Source organism: Scomber japonicus, chromosome 5 (genome assembly GCF_027409825.1).
Source record: "Scomber japonicus isolate fScoJap1 chromosome 5, fScoJap1.pri, whole genome shotgun sequence".
NCBI lineage: Eukaryota > Metazoa > Chordata > Actinopteri > Scombriformes > Scombridae > Scomber > Scomber japonicus.
In genome coordinates this window covers 36,505,165-36,528,786 of record NC_070582.1, presented here as the reverse complement: position 1 = coordinate 36,528,786, position 23,622 = coordinate 36,505,165, and the positions used below count along the sequence as shown (strand labels likewise).

Sequence of the window (23,622 nt, the reverse complement as noted above, 5' to 3'; positions counted from 1 at the left end):
CGGGGCGCTCGGCTGAGGTCTGCTGCTGTGTGACGAGAGGAGAACCGGTTTCCCACGAATCTTCAGTCAAGTCGGACGGGTTGATCTGCAGTTCGTGATCCGTGGTGAGTTCACTCTTGGACTAGTAATCGTAGCATTTGTTCAAGTTTTGTTGATGCGATGCGGGAAGTACGATCTGTTTCTGGGATGACCGTGAAAGCTTGACTGAGACTGCCTGCACGTGAAACTCGAAAGCGAGAGTGAACGAGGGGGAAGCTGTTAGGTCTGTTTATATAGGAGCCGGAAGGGGTGTAATTGGTGTGTGTTCCCGCTCCTGAAACTGCGCTTATCAAGCTTCGATTAAGGAACCACTTGAGACGGTAAAGAGCTGAAGGTTCACTCATGCCATGTACAGACTAGGATGTTATTCATTCATGTTTTAAACCTGCAGTGTGGAACTTTTACATATAAATGAATGTCTGTTAAATTCAATCAAATAAGTTTACCCAATAATGATTAAGCCTATTACTGCCAGGTATATATAACAGTATACAGTAACAGTTTTAAATCTGGTGTTTGACATTCCCACGCTGGCTCACAAATCCAACTACCTCGCAAGGTAAGAGGCAGGTTTCTTATAAATCACCATTCCCCCATCTGACGGAAAAACATTCAACCTAATGCAAGTACTTACTTTAGTAATTCAAGGTTTGTTTGTCCTCAGCAGGGCACCAGTTTCAACTAATTCATCATTCCTCTGTGTCAGAATTAGGGATGTCCGATATTTACTTAAAAATGTAATAATGGGAAGTATCGGTATCGGGTTTTTATAACCGATGTTTGTTCTGTGGGCTACAGCATTTCCGAGCCAGCATGAACGCAGCATGGGACGTTTACTGGCACGCGCTTGATGACGTAAAACAACAACAACATGCTAGACTCGTGGGTCTATAACCGTGGCTAAAAAGTTGTGTCCACCGCCATGTACATGAACACATAAACCAGAAATGAGATTTACCTCCTCGTGGTCATTTTCTCTGTTATGTTTTCGGCGAGTCGCCTCTGTGATGTCACCGTCAGAATCTGGTGGGTCCTATCTGGGTCCTACTCTGCTATGGAAACAACTGAGAAGACCGAGTGAGAGGATGTTCCTGTAAAGATCCCGCCTATTTCTATTTCCAAGTGTGTCCTACGGATAGTAAATTTGCAATGACTGCGAAGCAGCATAATAAATATGGCAGTGCCATATTGGCACTTTTTTCCATTACTTAAGTTGAAGTTGTTCTCTTATTTTTCACAGACAGTGTTTACATGTGGAAAGCCATGTTGCATTTATGTATGCATCTAGTGGGGCATCACAATAAAATGAGGCATAATGTGTTAATTCCACAATAGGAGATATGTTGTTACCTATCAATTTTGGTGTAAAAAGACTGCATATATATTGGCAGAAAAGTCAATATCAAGCATTCCTAGTCAGAATGAATATTATATGTATATTTTGTGTTCTCTTACAGTTTCCACAGCTAACCTTATTGGGGAAAATCAGGGACTGGATGTCATCTACCGCCTCATCCCTCGGTATACCACCAAGCATCTGCAGACTATCAAGTATGTACTCTGCACTAAACATTTACATGTACATTTCTCATGATGACATACACCTAAGGCAGAAGACCTGGATTAGACAAAAGTATTAGGTAGATAGATTCTGGATTTTTCAATGAGGGAGAAAGAGGAGAGATCATTTTAAGGATTTTAAGTAATTGTACTTATTGTGGAAAAAAACATATCAACAAATTATAACTAAAAGCAGAGTATTTTATCTTAAATCGTGTGTAGAAGGGATCTCTAACAACTGCACTGCACAAAATGTGGGCTCTAAGGTTACCATTCAATCAACAGTTGTTGCTAGCAAGTATCAGCTAATGTGTAAATGAATGCTAGCTGTTAAACGGCCACGGCCCCTGGCTCTGGCCCTGGCCCTGGCTCTGGCTCTGGCTGACACACTTCATGAAATCAAATCCTTTTCTCAAAACGCAGAACCAGACCTGTTTATTTATGCTTAAATATACTTTGGCAGTTTGTGATTTAGCATCTGGGCAACTACACAAGGCCAGTGTCAACAGAAAAACAGAACTCATGTGGTAAAAGGATGTAGCCTGACCTCCTACCTGGAAGCAAACAGGAGAATACAATGACTGCAATATACAGAGAAACAAGGTTAACATATATGATAGCCAACAACTAAAATTTATCAGCAATTCCTGTCAGCTAATGAATTCTGTGGCATAAAGGAGCAGAGAGACAACACAGCCGGGTTGGGATATAAAGTGCAATACACACTGGCTCATTTAATACCTGTTACACACAGGACAAGTGTTGAGTATCCATGTCAACAACTCAGTTCAATATGCTTGCTGCATAGCGTTCAAGATTATTGCTATAATAAAATCAAATGTGCATTTTGAATATGTTAAGAACTCAAATGAACTCTTCACAACTATAGAATTTCTCTTAGTGTTCTGTTTCTGGCCTCTGTCTGCTCGTGCAGGATTGAAGTGATGTAAATGATCCAAGATTAGTGTCGATTGCAACTTTAAAGGTTACATTCACATTTTAGTTCATTTAGAATTTTAACTTAAGTAACAAGAGTGCAGTGCTTGGTCAAAAGATGATCCTCAGGAATGTGGATGTGTGAGTAAACCATTGGCTACAGGTTGTCATCCTCATAAAACGTCTCAATACAAAGCATATTTTCAGGAATGCAAGTAAAACCAAGAGATAAGTCCAGAGATATAACAGTTATTCTGTGTGTTTTTTAGTGTATATTTCCTTTATTGACCCATTTGGTTGATTGTTTTACTGCAGCAGCAACTAACAGAATAATTGTATCCATGCTGCATTCCCAGATTACATTATGTTTTATAATATATTATAATACCTGTTTAACAAAAAGCTGAATTCCTACCGCGTTCTGACTCCTGCTCAGAAACATGAGTCATTACTGCTGGCAGAATGTGTTTCTATTATTATTTATTATTTGAGTCTGTATTTACTGATATGCTGATTGTGCATTATTTAATAACTCATAATATAATATGATCAGAGTGAGTTTGAACACTGGATATTATGTATTGGTCTGATTGTTTTATGAGTTACATAAATCATGTAACTCATCAAATCAGCAGCTATATTCTCAGTAGAAACACATTAGATATGCAGGAACAATTCCAATAGCTGATATCTCCAGACCATCAATCAAAAAAACTTTTAAAAAAGAATACTTTTTTGGCCTTTCTTTATATAAAGCTGACAGTAGAGAGTGACAGGAGATGGAGGAAGAGAGTTGGAATGATCAGGGACATGACTATCATGTTAAACATCTTAATGATGACAAATACTGTAGTGAATGTTTCTGGCATATTAATCCTCTCATGTAGATAAAGCCGTTTAAATTTATTGAGTTTGTGACCTTTTACCTAGAGCTGCCCTCAGGAGAAACACAGTGTTTCAGACCCACTTCTGGTAATCCTCAGTGAATAACACAACTGTAAATGTGAGAGTTGATGGACATGTTTTAAGGACCAGTGTGTAGAATGTAGTTCCACGTAGCAGAACAAACTTACAGCAATGGAATACAATCTTCATAAGTATGTTTTACTTGGTGTATTTTATCACCAGAAAATAAGAATTGTTGTTTTTGTTGTACCATCATGCTTCTGCAGACTAACCAAACACCAGCTCTAGAGCCTTTTGTGTTTTTGTGAGTATGATGGCCAGCGTAGGTTCACCTACATGCTTGAAATCCTGTTAATCCTTTAAAGTCTGCAAGACTACACCATCATGGAAGTTTTACATTTTACAGGGAAACATCATCATTATATCAGCATATTCTTGGTCTCAACACATCATCATATATCTCTTGAACTAAAGAGTGATCTAAAGCGAAGCCATGGCCCTTCTTCTTGTGGATTGTATATCATCTTCTCATCTGTCACTGTCAGAACTAATGGCATTTGACTCAAATAGCCAGCATCCTACAGTATACCCAGTGGAGCATGCCAAGTGTACCAGGAGTACGGACGCCTCTGCCTGGATAGATGCCAGACATACCAGTCCCTGATCAGCTACTAGTGAACATGAAACTCCCCGGTGGTGACATCACAAATTTATAGCCCTAGGGTGAGATCTCTGTATCTTATACATGCAGAGGCCAGCTGTCAATTGTTCTAACACAATTAGAAGACTCCGGGATTTCAAACCCAGCTGCTACTTTGGATAATTTGTAAGAATTGGCAGCTGTGAATTCTTGTGATGTAATGAGAGCAACGAGGCAGGAGATATGCTATTTCCCTTAAGTGTGAGAGGCAGTTAGACATGTCTGTCACACTGATTTATCCAATTATAGCTGTAATATGGCAGCTGTTAGATATGCTGGTTGGCTGCAGACCACACTTTCAGAGCAGTAAAGTCAGACTGTCCAGAGCTGAACAACTAAATCTATCCATCTATTCCCCACTGTCAGCAGCACTTAATCCCTCACTACATCTGTTCCACTCTCTTTAGATTGTACCTCAGTGTGAACATAACTGTAACTCCCCTGAAGGAGGAGGAGCTATTTTGACACAATTTGCAATTTGTGCAATTGCATAATTATGATATGCTATAAATCCCATCCTGAACAATTTCATTCTAGTCTATACATTTTATTTTCTCAAAGGAAATACTATTTCTCTGTTAATCATGACAAGTAGAAGTCAGCAGCTGTAGTCAACTCTCTGAGGTGAAGCAGGCATTGAAACCCAGTCTGTCAGCCACATGGCTGCCTGCCAGCCGCAGCCCAACACCATGTTCAACCTTACAGCAACAAGCAGTAAATCAGTTCTTTCATAGCATGTCTCTTCACATCCGTCAAATGCTTGATACCTCTGAAGTGAAATGCATTGTAACGCAGTCTATTTATCTCAGCAGCGTAGCAGCTTACTAAATATAAAAGGCTTTATTTAGTTGTTTTTTGCTGCTCTCTTACATGCAGATGCACTTGATGGTGCTGCTGGTTGATATGTCAGCACTGTTGTCATGACTGTTTGCTTTGATCCATTCACTTGATGACACACAGTGTGATAACAGTATGACTTGACGCTAAAAACGCTTACAATGACTTGGACTGCAGATGTTCCATGCGTCATTTAGTAGGTTACAGGAGCATGCACATCAATGTTGATCAGAAGCCACATGTTTCTTGCTCTTCTGCAGCTGTGTGTAGAGGTATCATACCCATTCAAGTTGAGGGGGCACGGGTCCCCTTATATTTTTAGCATGAAATTCTTTGTAATTTTTGACATGGTACCCCATACTCCCACAACACCTCCCATAGGGTCCCCCGAGGGGCACAGTTGTAAGCATTCTCCAAGTCCACAAAACACATGTAGACTGGATGAAAAAAGTCCCATGCCCCCTTTCCAGAACCCTGGCATAAGCTTTTCCTGAGAGGCTGAGTAAAGTGATCCCCCGATAGTTTGAACACACCCTCTGGTCCCCCTTTTTAACCCGCCATCCCGTTCTGCCAGTCCATGGGCACTGTCCCTGACCTCCATGCAACATTGAAGAGGTGTGTCAACCATGACAACAATGTCCAGAGCCTTCCATTCATTCCACTCCTCGATGCACAGAAAATTATTTACATTCTGCCGAGTAATGTGATGCATACCTCCACCTGAGTGTCAAATTTAGGGAATAGTTGAGTGTCATCAGTGCAGAAACTACATAAGTGTATAACAGCACCAGGCATTCTTCTGTAGAGGGAGAAGAGAGGGTCGACCAGGACTGAACCCTGTGGCTGCTAGCAGCCTCAGGGGTCCTGACCTCTTGTCACCCTTTGGCAGTCTTGTTAATGAAACCCTGATTTACTTGCTGTTAGTAACACTACACTGGACTAGAGTGACCATTTCCATAACACCAAAAAGGAGGACATTATGTGGCATATCAATAAATTATTGTTACTACGGTGTACATAGGACTCTGGTATACTCTCATTTATAGTACAATTTTGAGTGGAGGAGACAACAGCCCCTCTGTCATCATAGCTTCCAAGCCCCCACTGCCCCTGGGCCTGTTTATATCCTGCAGAGACTGGTACAAATAACAACATAGTAACAATATAGTTATCAACCTTCCAAAATCTGTATTGTTTTCAACCCAATAAATATAAATACTTCATGTGTACTTCAGTGAAATCATAAGATTAGTGTACTCACCAAAATAGTTGACTGTCTATCTGCAATACTTCTATTCTTATCCAGTCTTACATTTCATGCGTTTTGGCATGATACTAACTTTCTGTCAATGTCATATGACGTAGCAGCACATGGACCCTTGTTTATGTTTTTAACCAATGTTATAAGCAGATACATTATATATGTATTTATCTGACACCGCTCTTAGCCAATCATTTGTTAGACCAGATATGTTACTGCGTAGGATGAATTTTTTACAGTCTATGATTGGATGTTGTGCTGCATCCCAGCAAAGATGACAGGGCATTGAAAATCCGGACTGTCCGGCCGGACGCCTGGTCACCCTACACTGGACAGTGTCACATTCTTCATCTCAGTACACAGATATGCAACCCACACACAGACACACACAGTTTTATTTAAGTCACTTTTGGGGTATTTACATAGACTTACATTAATTTTCTGGAGACTTACCCTAACTGGCCTAACCTGAAAACTAACCCAAAAATCTGTGTTTTACCAATTGGGAACACAGCTTTTGTCCCCAGTTGCACAAGCAGTTCCCAATCAATTAGTCATAAGTCTGATGTGTGTCCCTGAAAGTGACATAAATCACACTAACACACACACAGGTCAGATATAGACTTAGGGCTCATCCTCTGAGCAAAGCTGGCTGAGTCTTAATCAAAAATCACTTAGCTGTGGATCACCAGCGAGCTGCTTGATAAACTGATCCACTTCCAGAGTGTAGATCTCAATGCAATATGCTCTGATCAATACTAACAGTAACATCAATGGAGCTTCTACTTTTCCCAAAGTACCACCACACAGATCATGTAAGGTTAGACTTCAATCCACATTTCCACGCATGTAAATAGAGATGTGGATGTCACTGAGGAATGCACGTGGGAGGAAGGGAAGGGAGGGGGGGGGGGGGTAGAAAGAGAAGAAAACACAAGAACCGGGTTCTATGGAAGCAGCCAACTGCCTTGACCGGTTGGGTTGAGAGAGAAACACAAAGAGAAGCACAGAAACAACAATAAAATAAATGTATCTAATAATAATAGTGGTAGCACTAAGCAAATATGCCTACTAATAATAGTAGTAGCAGTGAGCATCAAGCTGGACCAAGGGGACAGCTCATGGTCTGCAGTCACATGTAGTAGGTGGTAATGAGCAGCTGAAAGTCACCTGCAAGATGAGAAAGCACAGAACTCTGGGGGAAAACATGAATTATCCTACTAAGGGGGTCCAAGAGAACATTTGGGCACCTCTCAAGACGACACCATTTGTCCCCATTACACTTATATGTATTTCTCTCAATTCTTGTTATTTGTTTGTTTAGCCAGTATACAGCTATTGCTCTCACATACTATCACAGTTTTTTTAATGTATAGTCTTGTTTTGTTACATTTACAGCTGAATTGGCTTCCCGCTTCACCAGTGATATCATGGGTTGGATCCAAAACATACTCATCATTGAAAAACACTATAGGTCTTAAATTCAGCCTGAAAAAAGGACCTATAGTTGTGTTTATGCAATCTAACCACTGTAGTGATGCACTCAGAATGACCCATAGGAATGTGTTGGAGCCAAAATTATAATTTGATCATTTGATTAATTATGTTAAAAAAACAAAAAAACAGGGGATTTCCAGTCATTGTATTTTAGTTAAATGATGTTGTGACGTGCAGGGTGGACACTCCCCATCTATCAGGCACTATGATAATCATGTTATTGTCAGAGGGAGCATCAGACTCAATTAGCCAGCTAATCATGGTGCTAACCAATCAATCAATCAATCAATCAATCAATCTTTATTTGTATAGCGCCAAATCACAACAAAGTTATCTCAAGGCACTTTACACATAGAGCAGGTTCTAAACCGAACTCTTCAGGTTGTAATTTAAAGAGACCCAACATTCCCACATGAGAAGCACTTGGTGTCAGTAGCAAGAAAAAACTCCCTTTTAACAGGAAGAAACTTCAGAACCAGACTCAGAGTGGGAGAACATCTGCCTCAACCGGTTGGAGTAGAGAGGAAAGAGAGGAGGGAGAGGAGAGGGAAGCACATTGAAGGTCCAGGACTGGAATCTTTACCTGTGAGACGAGAAAGCACAGACAACTCCGGGGAAGAAGTTTAGGCTATTGAATGCTAACTACTTGCAGTTCAGCTAGTATCAGCTGCTATGTGAGGAGCTAGAAGTGGCAAGCACTCTTTTGGTTTTGTCACATGTTTTTTTGACCGCTGAAATTTGATAACTTTGAATTCATTTTTATGTCCTTCTAATTTGATGTGTCAGTATGGCTTCAAGTTTTCTTGTGGTTTTATCTGATTGAATGCTGATTCATTTCATATTTTCACCATATAAGCATAGAATCGGCTGCTGCAAAGAAGGTGTCTGGTAAGGATCAAGCAGTGAAGCAATGATGAGACAGGAAGATAAGATAGAAATAGGGTTTTTATTTACCCTCAAAGATCAAACACTTTTACAAAGCCTATAACTTAATAACTATGTCTATGAAAGAGGTCAACAGAGGATAACTATACTCAATATAACAGTAAAGAAACTGAGAAACTAACTGAACAGAACTGACCCAACATAATGACTCGTATAAACTGGCTTGGCCAAATCAAATGACACACAAGGGATAAACAAAATGGACGCACACTACAACTAAATATAAGACAAACCATTTAGAATTGAATTGTGGAGCTAGGCTTCACAAACTGTTTTTTCAAGATTTCTGTGTTCAGGATTTAGTGGACGGGTCTGAAAACACAGTACTGCTACTACAGTTAGCCAGTTAGCTGAGTTAGCCGCCGAGCTAGCAGCTGAGTTAGCAGCAGAAAGCTCTCAGACGTAGCGTCCTGGTAGAGGTGGTGACTTTGATTGACAGGTGACACTTGGTAGGCGGGCACTGCCACAGCGTTTGGTAGCAGAGAAAGAGACTGAGTTTTACACAACTTTGAAGCCTAATGTCATATATTTGACGATTTTTTTAATCATTCAAATTTGGCAGGGTGGTTAACAACACACTTTTCTGTGGTATGTCAAACTCAGAACACATATTTATTCTTACTTTACAAAGACTTTAACTGTTTTTTGTTAAACTGATTTTGACACAGGGCAGGTTCTTATCATGCCAGCTGATGTGTTTTCCTAGTTCACCATCAAGGGTGACAGCAAGCAAAGGAGTCAATCATATTCACCACTGAAGCCGCATGTAGAGTTTTTAAAGCCCAATAATCTCATCAAGTAGTGTCTAAGAACAGGGTTACTTTTCTTGAATTTTTTTTGTATTATATCCAAGATTGTACTTTTCTTAAAATGTGATGCTTCAAAGCTATATAACACCATGTTCGCCTGACTATATAATGAATTCAATTTTGTGTTTGTTGTCATAACAAAACTACCAAAACACCACTTATTCAAGTGATTGACAGACTAACTTATTTATCTTCCATTTGTTTTCCAGGGCAGCCATCAATGCCTTTGCTGCTTTGCTGAGCACAAGTAAGTTTTTCATGAGTCTCATCATTCACCAGCTTCATTCACCCAGTATGATGGATGTACACCTTCATCATCATCACCACCACCACATAACAGCACTCACACCATATCTCTCCACAGTGCTTACATTTCTTGGGCTATTTCTTGTTTAATGATGTATTTCCTTTTCTTTTCTTTTTCTTATGTGGTCATCTCATCATCCCTCAAGTAAATATATTTTGGTTCCAGTGGCAGGATGTTAGCTGTCTTTGTAATAAGTGACATAAACTGCCTAGTCCAGTTAAAGAAAATAAGAAGTCATTATCAGTAGCAGCTTACAGGTTTTAGAAAATAGCAATAAGAAGCTATTCAATTCTTGCACTTCTGCTGGGATGACCTAAAAGAGATGGCATCCACCTGAACTCTGATTAATAATCTTCCATGTTAACCTACCTCCCACATTATCAGTCTGTCTCTTATGCTGAACATACAGTGCCTTTAAAAAGTATCCACCCCCTTGTGAAAACAGATTTCTACAAAGTAATGTCAATTAAATAAAAATATATAATGTAAAATAAGGGCATAAATATTAATTCCCTTCAAGTCCCCAGAGGAAAAGAAAGTCAGATAAGAGATCTCAATAGTGTCTCATTCATTTCTTCTTGACAACTATGAGATATATGTGAGAACAAAGTTTCTCAATTGTTTCTTCTGAGCAATCAGGTGCACAAAATCTCAACCACTCCAGAACATTCACTTTGTTGTCTTTAAACTATTTCTGTGTAGGTTTCTCTGTATGGATCGTGTAATTGTCTTGCTAGAAATGACATCTTCTCTTGCAGACTGAATCAGATTGTCCTCCAGGAGTTTGTGATATTTTGCTGTATTCATGTTACCCTTTACAAGCCTGCCAGGCCCTGCGGTGGTGGAGATGGTGTGTTTGTGGTGATGTGCAGTATTTGGTGTCTACCAAACAGTGTCCGGTCTGATGGCCAAAAAACTCCAATTTGGTCTCATCAGAGGTGGACAACGGAAATGAAAGGAATTTCAGGGTTGTTTGTGTTTGATGTTTCTTATACTGACATTAAGTCATTTTTAGCCAGCAGTTTGTCAGAGGAGATGTGCGTACAGCACACTGTTGCACATATGTTGGACTCAGCACAACTAAATTAGGGGATTCAACCAGTGGCAGGATTTTATTTTACAGGTGATGTTGAACAGTTCAATGTGTTAAATATTGTATGGAACAAATATGTCAAATATGTCATATACGTGCAGTTAGTTAGTTAGTTAAAAGTAACACAAACAGCTTTTAACACAAGTAAATCAAAGCCCCACCAATGATCATTTTGGCAGGTATAGAAAGTTTTGTCTCATATTCTATTTTTCAAGGTTTTGAAGAGCACAGTGGACTGACAGATGTAAGAAGCAGCTACCTCTCAGTGGAGTTCATAATGTCAGTGTATGATTAAAATCATTAGATTTCTCTGTTGCAAACTGGCAATTCCATAACAATATTGTTCACTTGCTGTGAAAATGAACATAACTCCAGTATCACCTGCATGATTGACACTTATTAATGTTTTAGAGGTATTTTGGCTGCTTTTAAACAGCTGACATCCTCAACGTATAACTTTTCCAAATTCTTTCTTTTTATGTGACATCTCTGTGTACTTAACAGGACAATAGAAAAACCTTAGCTCATATAAAGTATTTAAAGTAATATGTGTGTTTTCTACAGCAGTGTTTTTCTGCCACCATAGGAGAAAATTGCTGTGACCTGACTATTTTTTAATTCAACAATATAGTGTCACTGTGCTACATTGTTTTAGGTGGTTGTATGTGGTGAGTGTAATTTACTCAGTATAAAACTACCAGATAATCACCACCAATCCGTATGGGTCCGGAATATAAGAGAAAAATAACTCTTATTGGCTGAAGTTGAATTTCTCAACCTTATAAACAATAGAAATGTATTTTCTCAATAAGCTCTCATTCAGTCGTCCTCACACCGGGCATGTGTACTGCTGAGGACCCAAGGAAGTGAAGTGTTGAGTGTGAAATTATTTGAGTGGTTGAATGGTTCTCAAGAAAGCTGCAGGCAGCAATACTGGAGGCCAAGACATCGTCCTGTTCCAAACAGGGACCTTTTGAATCAGCACTGCACTAGTCTTCTATTTTGTTTAGTGTGGTGGCAAAACTCATGTGTTGCAATGTGTAGATCTATCCTGCAGGGGTCTCTGTTGTCATTTGTTTCCAGCGGTTCGACGTTTTCAGGCTGAGAACCTGTCCCAGATTGTGTATGCATGCGTGTGCAAATTTGTGTGTCTGCTTGAATCAGTTTTTTCTTTCTCACAAACACATACTCATTGAGTGTGTGAGACATTCTGAATTGAGGAAATGGGTTTTTTCCCCTTCTATAGTATTGCAATAGCTCCCATATATATTGACACAGAAACATGCATTACATTCTCTTGTTGGTCTCTTTTGGTTTCATGTACAGTATACATCACATATACACCTCCCTCCACCATCTCTCTGTCTCTTCAGCATCTTTAAACATGCTCTTTCTTCCAGTCTGGTGAGTCAGTAATTTATTCTCTTTGATTCTCAGCTGCAGGCAGACAGTGAAGTATCTGTCTCAGGGCCAGAGGTGTTGTGAAGAGCTCTTGCTTTTTAGCTATGGTTATCTTGTAAAGTGACAGTGGCCACCAATGTGATCTTGTTAAAATCTAAAATAGCAAAGTAAAATGTGTGATTTCAAGGTTTGGGTTGAAATGGGAAGACTAACAGCCTGAAGTCTGTTAGTGGCCTCTAGAGGCTCCAGTCTTTATTACACCACACAGTGTAAAAGTGTCCAACTACATTAAAGCCATTTTTTCAAATCTTACATCTATAAAGGTATACTATGCAGGACTGTTGTACAGGATTGCACAGTATCTTGGTTGATGTGCATGCAAAGTTGACCCCTCCTCCCTGTTACATGTGGGCCTGTAGGGGCGCTGTTGCTCTCTCTCTCTCTCTCTCTCTCTCTCTCTCTCTCTCTCTCTCTCTCTCTCTCTCTCTCTCTCTCTCTCTCTCTCTCTCTCTCTCTCTCTCTCTCTCTCTCTCACACACACACACACACACACTCTCGTTCTACTGTTTGGTTTAAATAAACTTTAGTTTCATTTAGAACTCTTGTGTCTGAGCTTTTAAATATGTTACACCTCTGCAAGCCTGTATGTTAGGGGCTTGTCCAGGATATGTGTGGGTTAGTTGCTGATGGTGTTTTTCTTCCTCAGCGCTGTAGCTGTGCGTGTTACTTGTTGTTGCCAAGTCAGTGTAGCTGTTTCTCTCAGCGTGTTTACTGATAGATAGGTACTGCAGGTGTTGCGTTGGAGCAATTGTGTGTGATTGCTCATCACTTTGATTTAGCTGTGTCTAAACAGTTGCGGAAGCAGGGGATCAAATCTGCTTTGTGGGTCTCTTTGGCTGAAAAAGATGTTCTGCCTTGTGACACGGGGGGCGCCAGCTATGAGCTCGCCGGTTGCCAAGCGGGACCTAGAAGAAATGCTCCGACTAAAGGAGTTAGAAATTGAGATGCACTGCTTAGATATAAAAGAGAAGGAACTCAGTAATAAATTGGAGTTGAGGAAGATGGAGGAGGAAACTAAAAAGTAGCCTCATTTGAAAGAGCTTGAGCTGAAGCAGTCTTCCTCATTTGCTCTGTCTGACTCTCCTTTTGATTACTTTGACGTTAACAAATGTGTTTGTGCTTAGGGCTTATGAATTGGTGCCTGAGGCATACCGCCAGAAATTCCGACGCCCTAGGAAGACTGATAGTCAGACTTACATTGACTTTGGCCGTGAGAAAGGAGCTCTTGACTTTGAGAATTTGTTACTTTTCAGGAGTTCAGAAACTGCTTGCCAGATAAATATGCTACTTACATCAATGAGCAGAAAGTCTCCAAATTGTCTGATGCTGGTGTTCTTGAAGATGAGTATGTTCTCATGCATAAAGATGTCTTTGTGAAGTCTCTTTGAGCGTAGTGTTTTTTTGACCAAACCATCGGTTCAGGGATAAACCAGTTTGTTTCTGTTTCTGTAAAAAAGAGTGGTCACACCATAAATAATTGTTTTGTGTTTAACAAGAAGAACAAGCCCACTATAGCAGTAAACCTGGTGAAAACTGAATCCGTGTCCATGCAGCAGTCTTTGCTCAGTCAGTCTGTTCCTGCTAACTCTGATCTTGAGATGTATGGTCTTTTTATTATGAAAGGGTGTGTGTCTCTGGAGGATTGGGGTCCGCAGGTTCCTGTTACTATTTTGCGTGACACTGCAGCCTCACAGTTTGTTATCATGGAAGGTGTGTTGCCCTTATTACACACATCCTCTGTCAGCTCTGATGTTTTGGTTCAGAGGTTTGGCATGCGGTTTGTGGGGGTCATTTACCTGGACTCTGAGTTGGTTAAGGGACATGTAGTTGGGGGCATTAGACCGCAGTTCCCGATTGATGGAGTGTCATTAATTTTGGGCAATGATCTAGCTGGGGACAAGGTGTTAGTTAACCCTGAGGTGACTGCTGTGCCCTCTTTTGGATGATTGGATGATTTAGAGCAGAAATACCCAGAAGTGTTTTCAGTTTTTTGCTGTTACTCATGCAATGTCAAAAAGCCGGGTTCAGAGCTGTTCTGATCAGGAAGAAGTAGACTTAGCTGACAGCTTCATGGCTAGTTCTGGTGATTTGATACCTCCACCTGTGACTTCCCCAGGGCCCGTTTTTTCTTTTTCTGTGAAGGAGCCAGGTTCAAATGTGTGTATGTCCCGAGATCAGCTTCTTATTGAGCAGAAGCGGGACATTACACTTGAGATTGGTGAGATTGAGTCTATGTCGACTGGTTATTTCTTACGGGATGGGGTGCTCATGTATAAGTGGACGCCACCTCATGTCTCCACCCATGATAATTGGGGTGTGGTGACACAGGTGGTGGTTCCTTGTCCATTTTGGCCTGAAATCCTCACCTTGGCGCATGATAATCCTCCTGCTGGCCATCTCGGAGTTCACAAAACTTATTTTCGTGTGTTATGCAGTTTTTTTGGCTGGGGTTGAAAAAGGAAGTGCGGCTGCACTGTAGAACGTGTCATGTCTACCAGGTGTCTGGAAAGCCGAACCAGACCATTTCTCCATATCCACTCTATCCAATCCCTTTTTGGGGGGGGGTTGTGTTGGATTGCATGGGTTCTTTGCCCCGCATGAAGTCCGGTAATACGTTTCTGCTGACTGTTATGTGCTCCACCACTCGCTTTCCTGAGGCCATTCCCCTGCGTAAAATCACAGTCCCTGTTGTTGTTAAGGCGCTGGTGAAGTTCTTTTCCCTTTTTGGATTGCTAAAGGTCATTCGGACAGATCAGGGATCCAACTTCATGTCACGGGTTTTGACATAACCCATTGCTACTCCAGTGCCTATCACCCAGAGAGTCAAGGGGCTCTGGAGCGATTCCATCAAACGCTCAAGTCTATGCTGCGGACTTATTGCCTTGAATTCAGCAAGGACTGGGATGAGGGTGTCTCCTCCTCTTTGCTGCTCACGAGGTGGTGCAGGAGTCCATGGGTTTCATTCTGGCTGAATTTGTATTCACACATACAGTACGGGGCCACATTAGGCTTCTGCAGGAAAGGTGGATGGGTGATAGTGACTCCCCAACAGAGAGTGCGAGTGAGAGAGAGGTCAAGCGAGCTAGAGAGTGAATGAAGAGAGAGAGCAGCATCAGCAAGAACAAAGCTATGAATCAGGTAAATGAAACATTATTTTCTATATGTGGTAATGCTCTAAAGCACAAATAAACAGGACCAGACCTCAGCACAAAAAACCTGTGGGCATCTGCAGTGTTGCCGGATTAGTTTGAATGCAGAGCTTCATCTTTTCCGCTGTGGCTTCTCTGGTGTTAAGTTCCGCTTGGTCAGACCTGCAGCTCTTTATACATCCATGACCCAGAGACAGAGAGCAGAGTGCAGCAGAGGAGAGAGACTGACAGCATATCACCTAATCGCTACATTTTCATAGAGTCCAAACTTCACACCCTGCCTGTGTTTATTGGCTGGGGACCACATACAACACACAGCAAAATAATACAGGCAGGAGGCAGGGTCATATTCACCACTATACACTTCTAGTGGATCATAAGTGATGATTGACAGGCATTATTTTTGTATAAGTCTGTTATTTCTATAATATCTTCCAATATAATACAATGTGCATATATCACCAGGTATGATTTTAGTTTTTATGTAGTTTTTGTGTTTTTGGGAAAATCCTTCATAGTATACCTTTTAAAGTTCGTCCCCCCTCAGAGTGTGGCAGTAAGGAAAAGCTCAGAGGGTGAAATAAAAAATAGTGCATCCTCTGAGCAGTATGCATGTGCTCAGCTTCATTTTTACACATTCTTCAAATTAGACTACATTCATTTGTTGGCATAGATGGATTGAAATATGCACAGATCCATCATTTTTTCATGAAGCTGGAAACACAAGGAGTTTTTGACAGAATACCTTTCACATCAAATATTTGGAATGTCATTGCAAGAAAAGCACAGATAGAACTGGAAACTTTATTGATGACTGTGTTTCATTTATGTATCCACTTCTCTTGTCCATAGGTCTGCTTAGTTCATATGTGAAAGGGTCATTGTACGTTACATGAACACTTCCTCATTGTTTCTTTGAAAGGACTTTCCCCAAATGACTGGAATGAAGCACAAGAACATTAATGTGTAACTTTGTAGAAATTGTATATTCTTACTGTCAACAATTCAATTCTGTTGGTTTGGCTCTGTACAGTACATGAGCTTTGCTGAGATATCGAAAATAACCAGATGTATCCATTATCCATAGCCATTTATTCTTTCCAGTCAGTCCTTGATGCATGCACACACTATATGTACCTGGCCTGCAACTTCTCTTCTATTGATATAAGTGGGTGGAAATGAGTCCTTCTGTAATGGATCCAAGGCAGCAGCAGGGCTTCCTCAGAGAGGATGCAGTGTCCTCCCTGTTTCTAACCCTCTGGGCCTGCATACAAACTCAAATCAAGTCAGAAAATAAAGTCAGCAAAAAATGATGCTTCCTTCTTCTCTCTCACTGTCTAAACACACCTTCTTTTCTTGTTGTGTACACAGTTTTTCTTTCTAATACTCTTGTCAGATTCATGAGCACATTTTGTGTACTGACAGTTTAGAGAGGAATTACTCCAGAGGCAGCTGGAAATTTGGTGGGCCCTGAGCTTTTTCATGATTTATGCAATATTGTGCTGCACTTTATGTTACAGTGCCAATTTGCACAGAACATCAAGGGGACTGCGTTCCTCATAAACTAGAACATTGAAATGAGCCTGCACTCAGTGTTTCACTTTGATCAGTAATGCAATGTTTGGAGTGAACATAAAGGCACCAATTACTCTAATATCAAGCCATATTTGTAGATTTGAAATATTTTTCTTCCTTGTGACCAATATTTTGAATGCAGTTTCCTTCCTGATTCCAAAGTGTTCTGGGAGCATATTAAGTCTACAACAGCAACACTTACATATTCTGTGTTCAGCATCTAACCCACTAAACTGCAGTGTTTGTCTCTGTAGAAATAGAGCTGAACATTCCAAATACTCAAATCAAAACCAGCTTTTAACACATTTTTGAAAACCATTGAATATGTATGAAACACTATTTATACTTGTCTTTCCACTGCCTCATTTAATAGTAATCCAATTAAGTCAGATATATTTACATATAAACACTAACTCCTTGATTATTTCAATTCAGCTATATATTTTTTTTACTTAATCCTTGTGTAGAAAATTGACCAAGAACTGATTCAAAACAAATATCTGCTGGTAGTTTTAGGACTTAAAGATAAGACTTCCCCTGCCCCTTCCCCAACCTCAATTATAATGTACCTGTATTGAATTTGTAGTAGTTAAATAAGATAGATAAAGTAGTAGTAATTTGGACTAATGAATATTTTTTTAGCTCCCTGTTTGTTACTACAAATATGTCTGTATGTATATGTATTTATATTGGTCAACTAAAAATGACTGTGTTATGAATTATTCTGTATTAAGCATGACTAAGCTTACATAAGCTTGAATATGTTACATTTTGCTCGACATACAGTAGGGGTTGGCAAGGAACATTTCTGGCGAAAAAATAGGGAATTTAATTTTCATTTAATTCCAAACAGACTCTTCACATCACTAACTGAAACAGCTAAATCCACATATTAGCTTTGGATTTTGTCCCTCCTGTCTTATAGTCTAATGTAGAAGGAACTGGTACAGTGATCAAGATCTATACCCACCTACATACTGTACAGCACGTCAATTTTATTTTTACAGACTTGAAAAATATGAATTAATCCTTTATAGGTGGTAATATTATATCAGATCTGTACACAACAATGGGGCATTCTATTCTGCTAGTTCTTCCTCCTGTCCTCTTCATCCATTGATCCAAATGTGTTTATTGATTTATCAGCTGATCTAATATGACAAATATAAACAGCTGGGCTATTGTGGAAACAGCTTTACTGTAGAATTGTATTGTCATTCCAGCCATGTAGATGCATGAAATACTGTACTCAGGTCCCAGTGATTGCTGTGTGACTAACCAGTAAGCTAACTATGAACAGGCATCACAACTATACAGCTCAATTAACAAATCAATACATGTACATTGATTAACTTAAACAGTCCTGTGCTTTAACTGTGTGCTGCTCCATGCTGTGTCCAGTATGTTCTCCATGAAGGACGAGAGGTGCTACTTTGTTGAGCTGGTGATCCATGGTTGAATCAGGCTGAGAGGATCTGTGGTTCTGGCTTTGATGGGTAACCAGTGGCCCAGTCATGCAGGTCACAGAAGTGGTTGATGGTCGTCCCTTTATTGCCAGAGTTAGCAGCTCTATGCTAACTTGCCTTTGTTGCTGAATCCTGAGCAGCCTCTCACGTCACTGTTAATTCAGAGGGTTCTGTGTGTGTCTGCTGTGAGCAGGCCACATGTGAGAGCACAGAGCCGAGCTGCTGAGCAGCAAATAGAGAGGAGCGGGTCTGGTTTTGTTGACTTGGGTCCATGTGTGGAGTTCTAACTTTGAACAACCAAGGACTGTAAGAAATGGAGTTTCTTTAGGGCTCCCTTTGTTTCTTAGTCTTCTTGACACATGGGGTAAAGCTGTGAGACCTAACACAGCTCTCCAAAAAGATTCTGTTGTGTTATGATTATTTGTAATTGTAACTCAAGTGCAGAAAACAGAACACAACCCTGATGTGTTAGTTTTCATTATTAGTATCTTTGTCTAAGAGAAAACTACCTGAAAAAAAGCCAACAACACTCGACAAGCCCTACTACTAAACAGACTAATCAGACAACAGGCAGAGATGTAGGACTGACAGGGATATTCTTAAATGATTACTCTACCAATACAGCTCATTTGCATCATCTTCTTTAGAACTTTAGTGTTAACTCTCTTCTTACAGCCAAAAGCACAACACAAATATAGATGCATAGGCAGTGTAACAAAATGCATTCAATCAAGTACTTTACTTCAGTACAATTGTAAGATATTAATGTTTCACTTCAGTATTTCCTACACACTACACGTCAGAGGAAAAAAGGATCTTACATCCAATGCCATCTGGACCCTGATATTTGCCAGTGTCAACCTCATCCAGGGTTATTCTGATGTCACTAACTTCTGACATAATCAAATTAATGACCTGCATTAAAGACATTCACAAACAAAATTGGGTTTGAGTATGAATTAAAATGGATGTGACAAAAGTCTTGATCTTATTTTGTAGGCTTTTGTGTGGATTCGCTCAGTCCACATTCTGTCCAGTCAGCCGTCATTCAAGTTGATGTAATGAGAAAAGGGATCACAGAGTGAATCATGCTGATGCCTTCTCTCCCTCTCCTCCTCACAGAGGCTAACGTTCGCTTGGTGATATCTAAAGGTTACAGCTCTGGTCTGTTGAGGCTTTATGAGGACTGGCACAGCAAGGATACTGAACATGTGGCTGTATCAATCTGCCACGCACTGTTGCGCTGCCTCCATAAGGTCACCTACAGTACTGCAGGAAGACATGCTTTGTTGTCCCAAGGAGGCATCAGTCTGCTGCATCAAACTACACAGGTAACATGCGGAAGGTGTTGTATTCTTTCTCTTTCATACTCTTTTTTTGTTTGGATAGATGATTGTGTTTACAGAGATGCAATAGTTTTATTTAAATCTTGTATTTGTCATTCACTTTCTCCTGTCTTAGAGGGATTATGGAATAAAATGTATTTACTGTAGCTGTTAACACTGTCTCATGAACATGATCACAAATCTATGAGTATAGTTCAGGTAGTGTGATATCTGATAAACCAGTGTCCAAGTCGTCATGTGCCATTCTCACATCACTGTTTGTTCAAGTCCTTTTAGAATTTCTGAACACACAGCAAAGTTTCTTCTCTACATCATTTGCACAAATTTTACATCATTTCCAACAAGAAGCCCGACTGCCTTGTGATAGTGTCTGCCATTTGAGAAGCTAACTTCTGGTTAGCCTTCTACTAACTTAACTGCAGAAGTAATGATTTAATGATGCGCCTCTTCAGACTGTCCAAATTCGGCTTTATTAGATTAATGTATTGTAACCTTTAATTACGATTTAAAGTGAACTTAAACACTAAATGAATGATGATTTAAGGCCCCTGCATCAGTTTCTTTTCTTACGGTGAAAAATCCAAGCATACCTAAATGTCTCGCTATAATCGAGGTAAGAATGTTCTCACTTCTTGACACCGTGAGGAGCAAGAACATAAACACATGGAGAACATTCTGAAGAAGGTCCTCTGGTCAAGAACAACATACTACATTGCGTCAGTCCAGTTTGATTCGTTCTATTCATTCTCTGGCTAGTTGTTAGCATCTGTTAATTCACTCATCTGCTTCCCAGCATGCAAAGCACACCTGGCTACGGGAGCTTTTTAGCTCAAACTGGCAGAGTATGCATACTAGTTGTACTGGACTGAGGTTGGATCATGTTCCCACCACAAACAAACCATGCTAGAATTAGTTCGGTTGTATTGGTTCAGACTTGCCCAAACGAATCACACTGAAGGCTAAAACCAACCATAATCCATCCAGACTAAATAGCACAGGTGTGAAAACACACTTAAACACAACCTGTCTGTCTTTGCTAAGTGCCTATGGCTCAATCATGCTCTGACATGTCTGTTTATGTTGAGAAGCTGCATCATGCATTTTCTATAAATGTCTGCATTCATAGCATCAGCAGTTAATGAAGAGGAGAACTGTGATACTTTAACTGATAGCTCTGCACTATTACCTGAAGATAATGGAGGCTTTAGTGCTTTTCAAACTGAGATAAGAGGCACTGAAATAAGCCTGCTCACCTGAGCTGATTGAGCAAGTTGCTGGTGCCATATAAGTCCGACATTACAGCCTTCATCACCATAGGTTGAAATGGATTAGTCTGAATGAGATACATGATGCATCAAACACTTCAGTCTTTCCTGTGGTCTTCGCTTTAGAAAGATCAGAATGTCAGACTTGTTCTATTTCTCTGACTGAAAAGCAGAGAGAACATCATGTCTACAATAAGTAAGTAACTGAAAACAACCTGTATCCACAGCAGAGTTTCACCTTGTTCCTGCATATACCTCCATCCACATTAAAACAATGTCTATGTGGACAGAGGGCCATAACAAGGTTTGTTTATACATTTGACAGGCTCAATGTGAATGTGGTATTAGAAGCTTTTTGTCCCGGTTTGTCAAAAAACACAAACTCGACACAAATCCATCACTGCATCTGCATCACTTATATGTAGCATGCATACTGGTGTCTTGACTTAAATGTATTCTTCCAGCCATGGATCAATTTTTAATGAACAAAGTATTTCAATCTTAGGTTTCAGTGCTGCACAATTCATGATATCATTTTGGTTTTCTTTAAGCAATGTGTTATAACACACAATTGTGTCAGATTAGTGCATGTGCCTTTTATAGAAACACTAATATGCTGAAATGCAACACAGAACAGAACTGGAACAGCTTCTTGCAGCTGAGCAAGTTTAAAAAAAGACTGAATGCTTGAAAACACATCTCACAAACTATTTGTGAAGTTTCCATTTTTGAAATTGACACTAGTGTGCCTGAAGATGCAGTTAGTTTTAACTCTTAGTTCAAGACACTACAATCCATGAATGAGATGCACAGTAAATGTTGTCTCCCTACAGATAAGTCTATTAACTGACTTTAACATGTTATTTATCTTTGTATCCACAGACATGTTTGTTGAATAAAGGTCTGGAGCCGCTGGTGGAGCCCTCTGTCCAGCTGATGAGGAAGTGTCTTCCTAAAACCTGTCTACCACTGACATCAGATCAGTCTGCATACTCCTTCCCCCTGCCAGGAAGACCTCATGTTTTCCCTGATATAGATGTGCTATCAGGTATTCACCTTCTGTCAGTCTAAGCACCAGCTGTTAGTACTGAATCTGTGATAAACTGTCCTAAACTCTGTGGTTTTAGCAGCTGTCATACTCTCCCAACAATTCAACACAAGAACACACTAAAAAATGTTTTAAAAGTTCCCAATGCAGGATTAAATGTATATGGATGCAGTGTGGAAGTTTATTATTGTGTGTATTAAACATGTTTAGATTCTTTCAAGTAACGTAAAATCACATTTGACGCTTGTGTGGATATGACACTGTATATTTGGATGTGGATTTCGGACACTGACACACACTGACATTTCCACTTGTGTTGTGTCTGTTTATTTAGATGAGAGCGCTGACGAGAGTGATGAAGAAGAGCCTGAAGATAATGAAGAGGCAGACAGTAAAGACTATGTAAGTGTGCACCTGTGACTCTGTATTTATGGCTTTGTTGATAGTCAGTATCAACAAAGTATAGTCAGGTTTTGCGAGTTTGATGACCACCATAGGTCCTCCCACACGCTAAGAAGGAGTGTGTTCATTCAAAATCTGTGTGTTTTTCATAATTTATCCACAGATTTCAGTTACCCCATAAATATCTTGATTGCTTTTAGAACAGCAGATCAATTGAAACTGATTTTAACCAGGATCATGTCTTTATACATTGCTTGATATTTAGTACTGGAAGAAGAAGACACACTGGTGCTACAGTAACACAGTCCTCTTTTGATAAAGTCATTCAAATATGTTTCTGCTAATAGAAAGTGATGAGAAGAACGTGAAGTAATTCATCACAAATCCAAAACATATATTGTTGTTTTGGGAAATCATAAATAATGACTCCTAGATATGTTGGTAGAGCCCACTGACTCTGTAGACCAGAGAGAGAGATAGATAGAGAGTTATTTTGATTGACAACCTAAACTATTACGTTTGATAACAGAAACAGTGGCAAAATGCTTTTCCACTTAGGTTTTTTTCCTTTTTATTTACCGCTAGAGGAAGAATCCTACTTGTATCAGTTCAAAATCATTTAGGGCTAATTTTCATCTTTGTTAATGACTTCACAGAAGCTCATACAGTGTACCTGGTCTGAGCAGGTGTATATGCACATCCCAGTAATACTTGACTTTTGTACTGCTCCTTAATCACTACTGACATATAACCCGCTGCTCCTACAGTACAGTCAAGTTCACAGTGAGTTCAGCAGCTGTCACACAGGTTCAGGTGAGGAGAACTGCTGATGGAACTGCCTATCTAACACTAATGACGAGTGTCTGCTAATGACTCAGATGTAAATAAAACTGGAATGTTCTATGATTTGGAACAAAAACTCTCCACTTTTATCAGAACTATAAAAAAAACCTTGTATAGACATTATTAAATATCTTGACAAGGATAACTCACTAAAAATCCTTGTCCACAAAGTATTAA

At 39.9% G+C, this 23,622-nt stretch overlaps 1 protein-coding gene across 1 annotated transcript in view; it reads left to right on the top strand.

The window, feature by feature from the left end:
- LOC128359528 (cytosolic carboxypeptidase 4) overlaps positions 1-23,622 on the top strand; it is a 170,899-nt gene that overhangs the window by 14,117 nt on the left and 133,160 nt on the right. Inside the window, exons 6-10 of the mRNA XM_053320017.1 lie at positions 1,497-1,590; positions 9,700-9,737; positions 19,664-19,872; positions 22,035-22,200; positions 22,535-22,602. Of these exons, the coding sequence (XP_053175992.1) occupies positions 1,497-1,590; positions 9,700-9,737; positions 19,664-19,872; positions 22,035-22,200; positions 22,535-22,602 (575 nt within the window). The remainder of the gene's footprint in view (positions 1-1,496; positions 1,591-9,699; positions 9,738-19,663; positions 19,873-22,034; positions 22,201-22,534; positions 22,603-23,622) is intronic.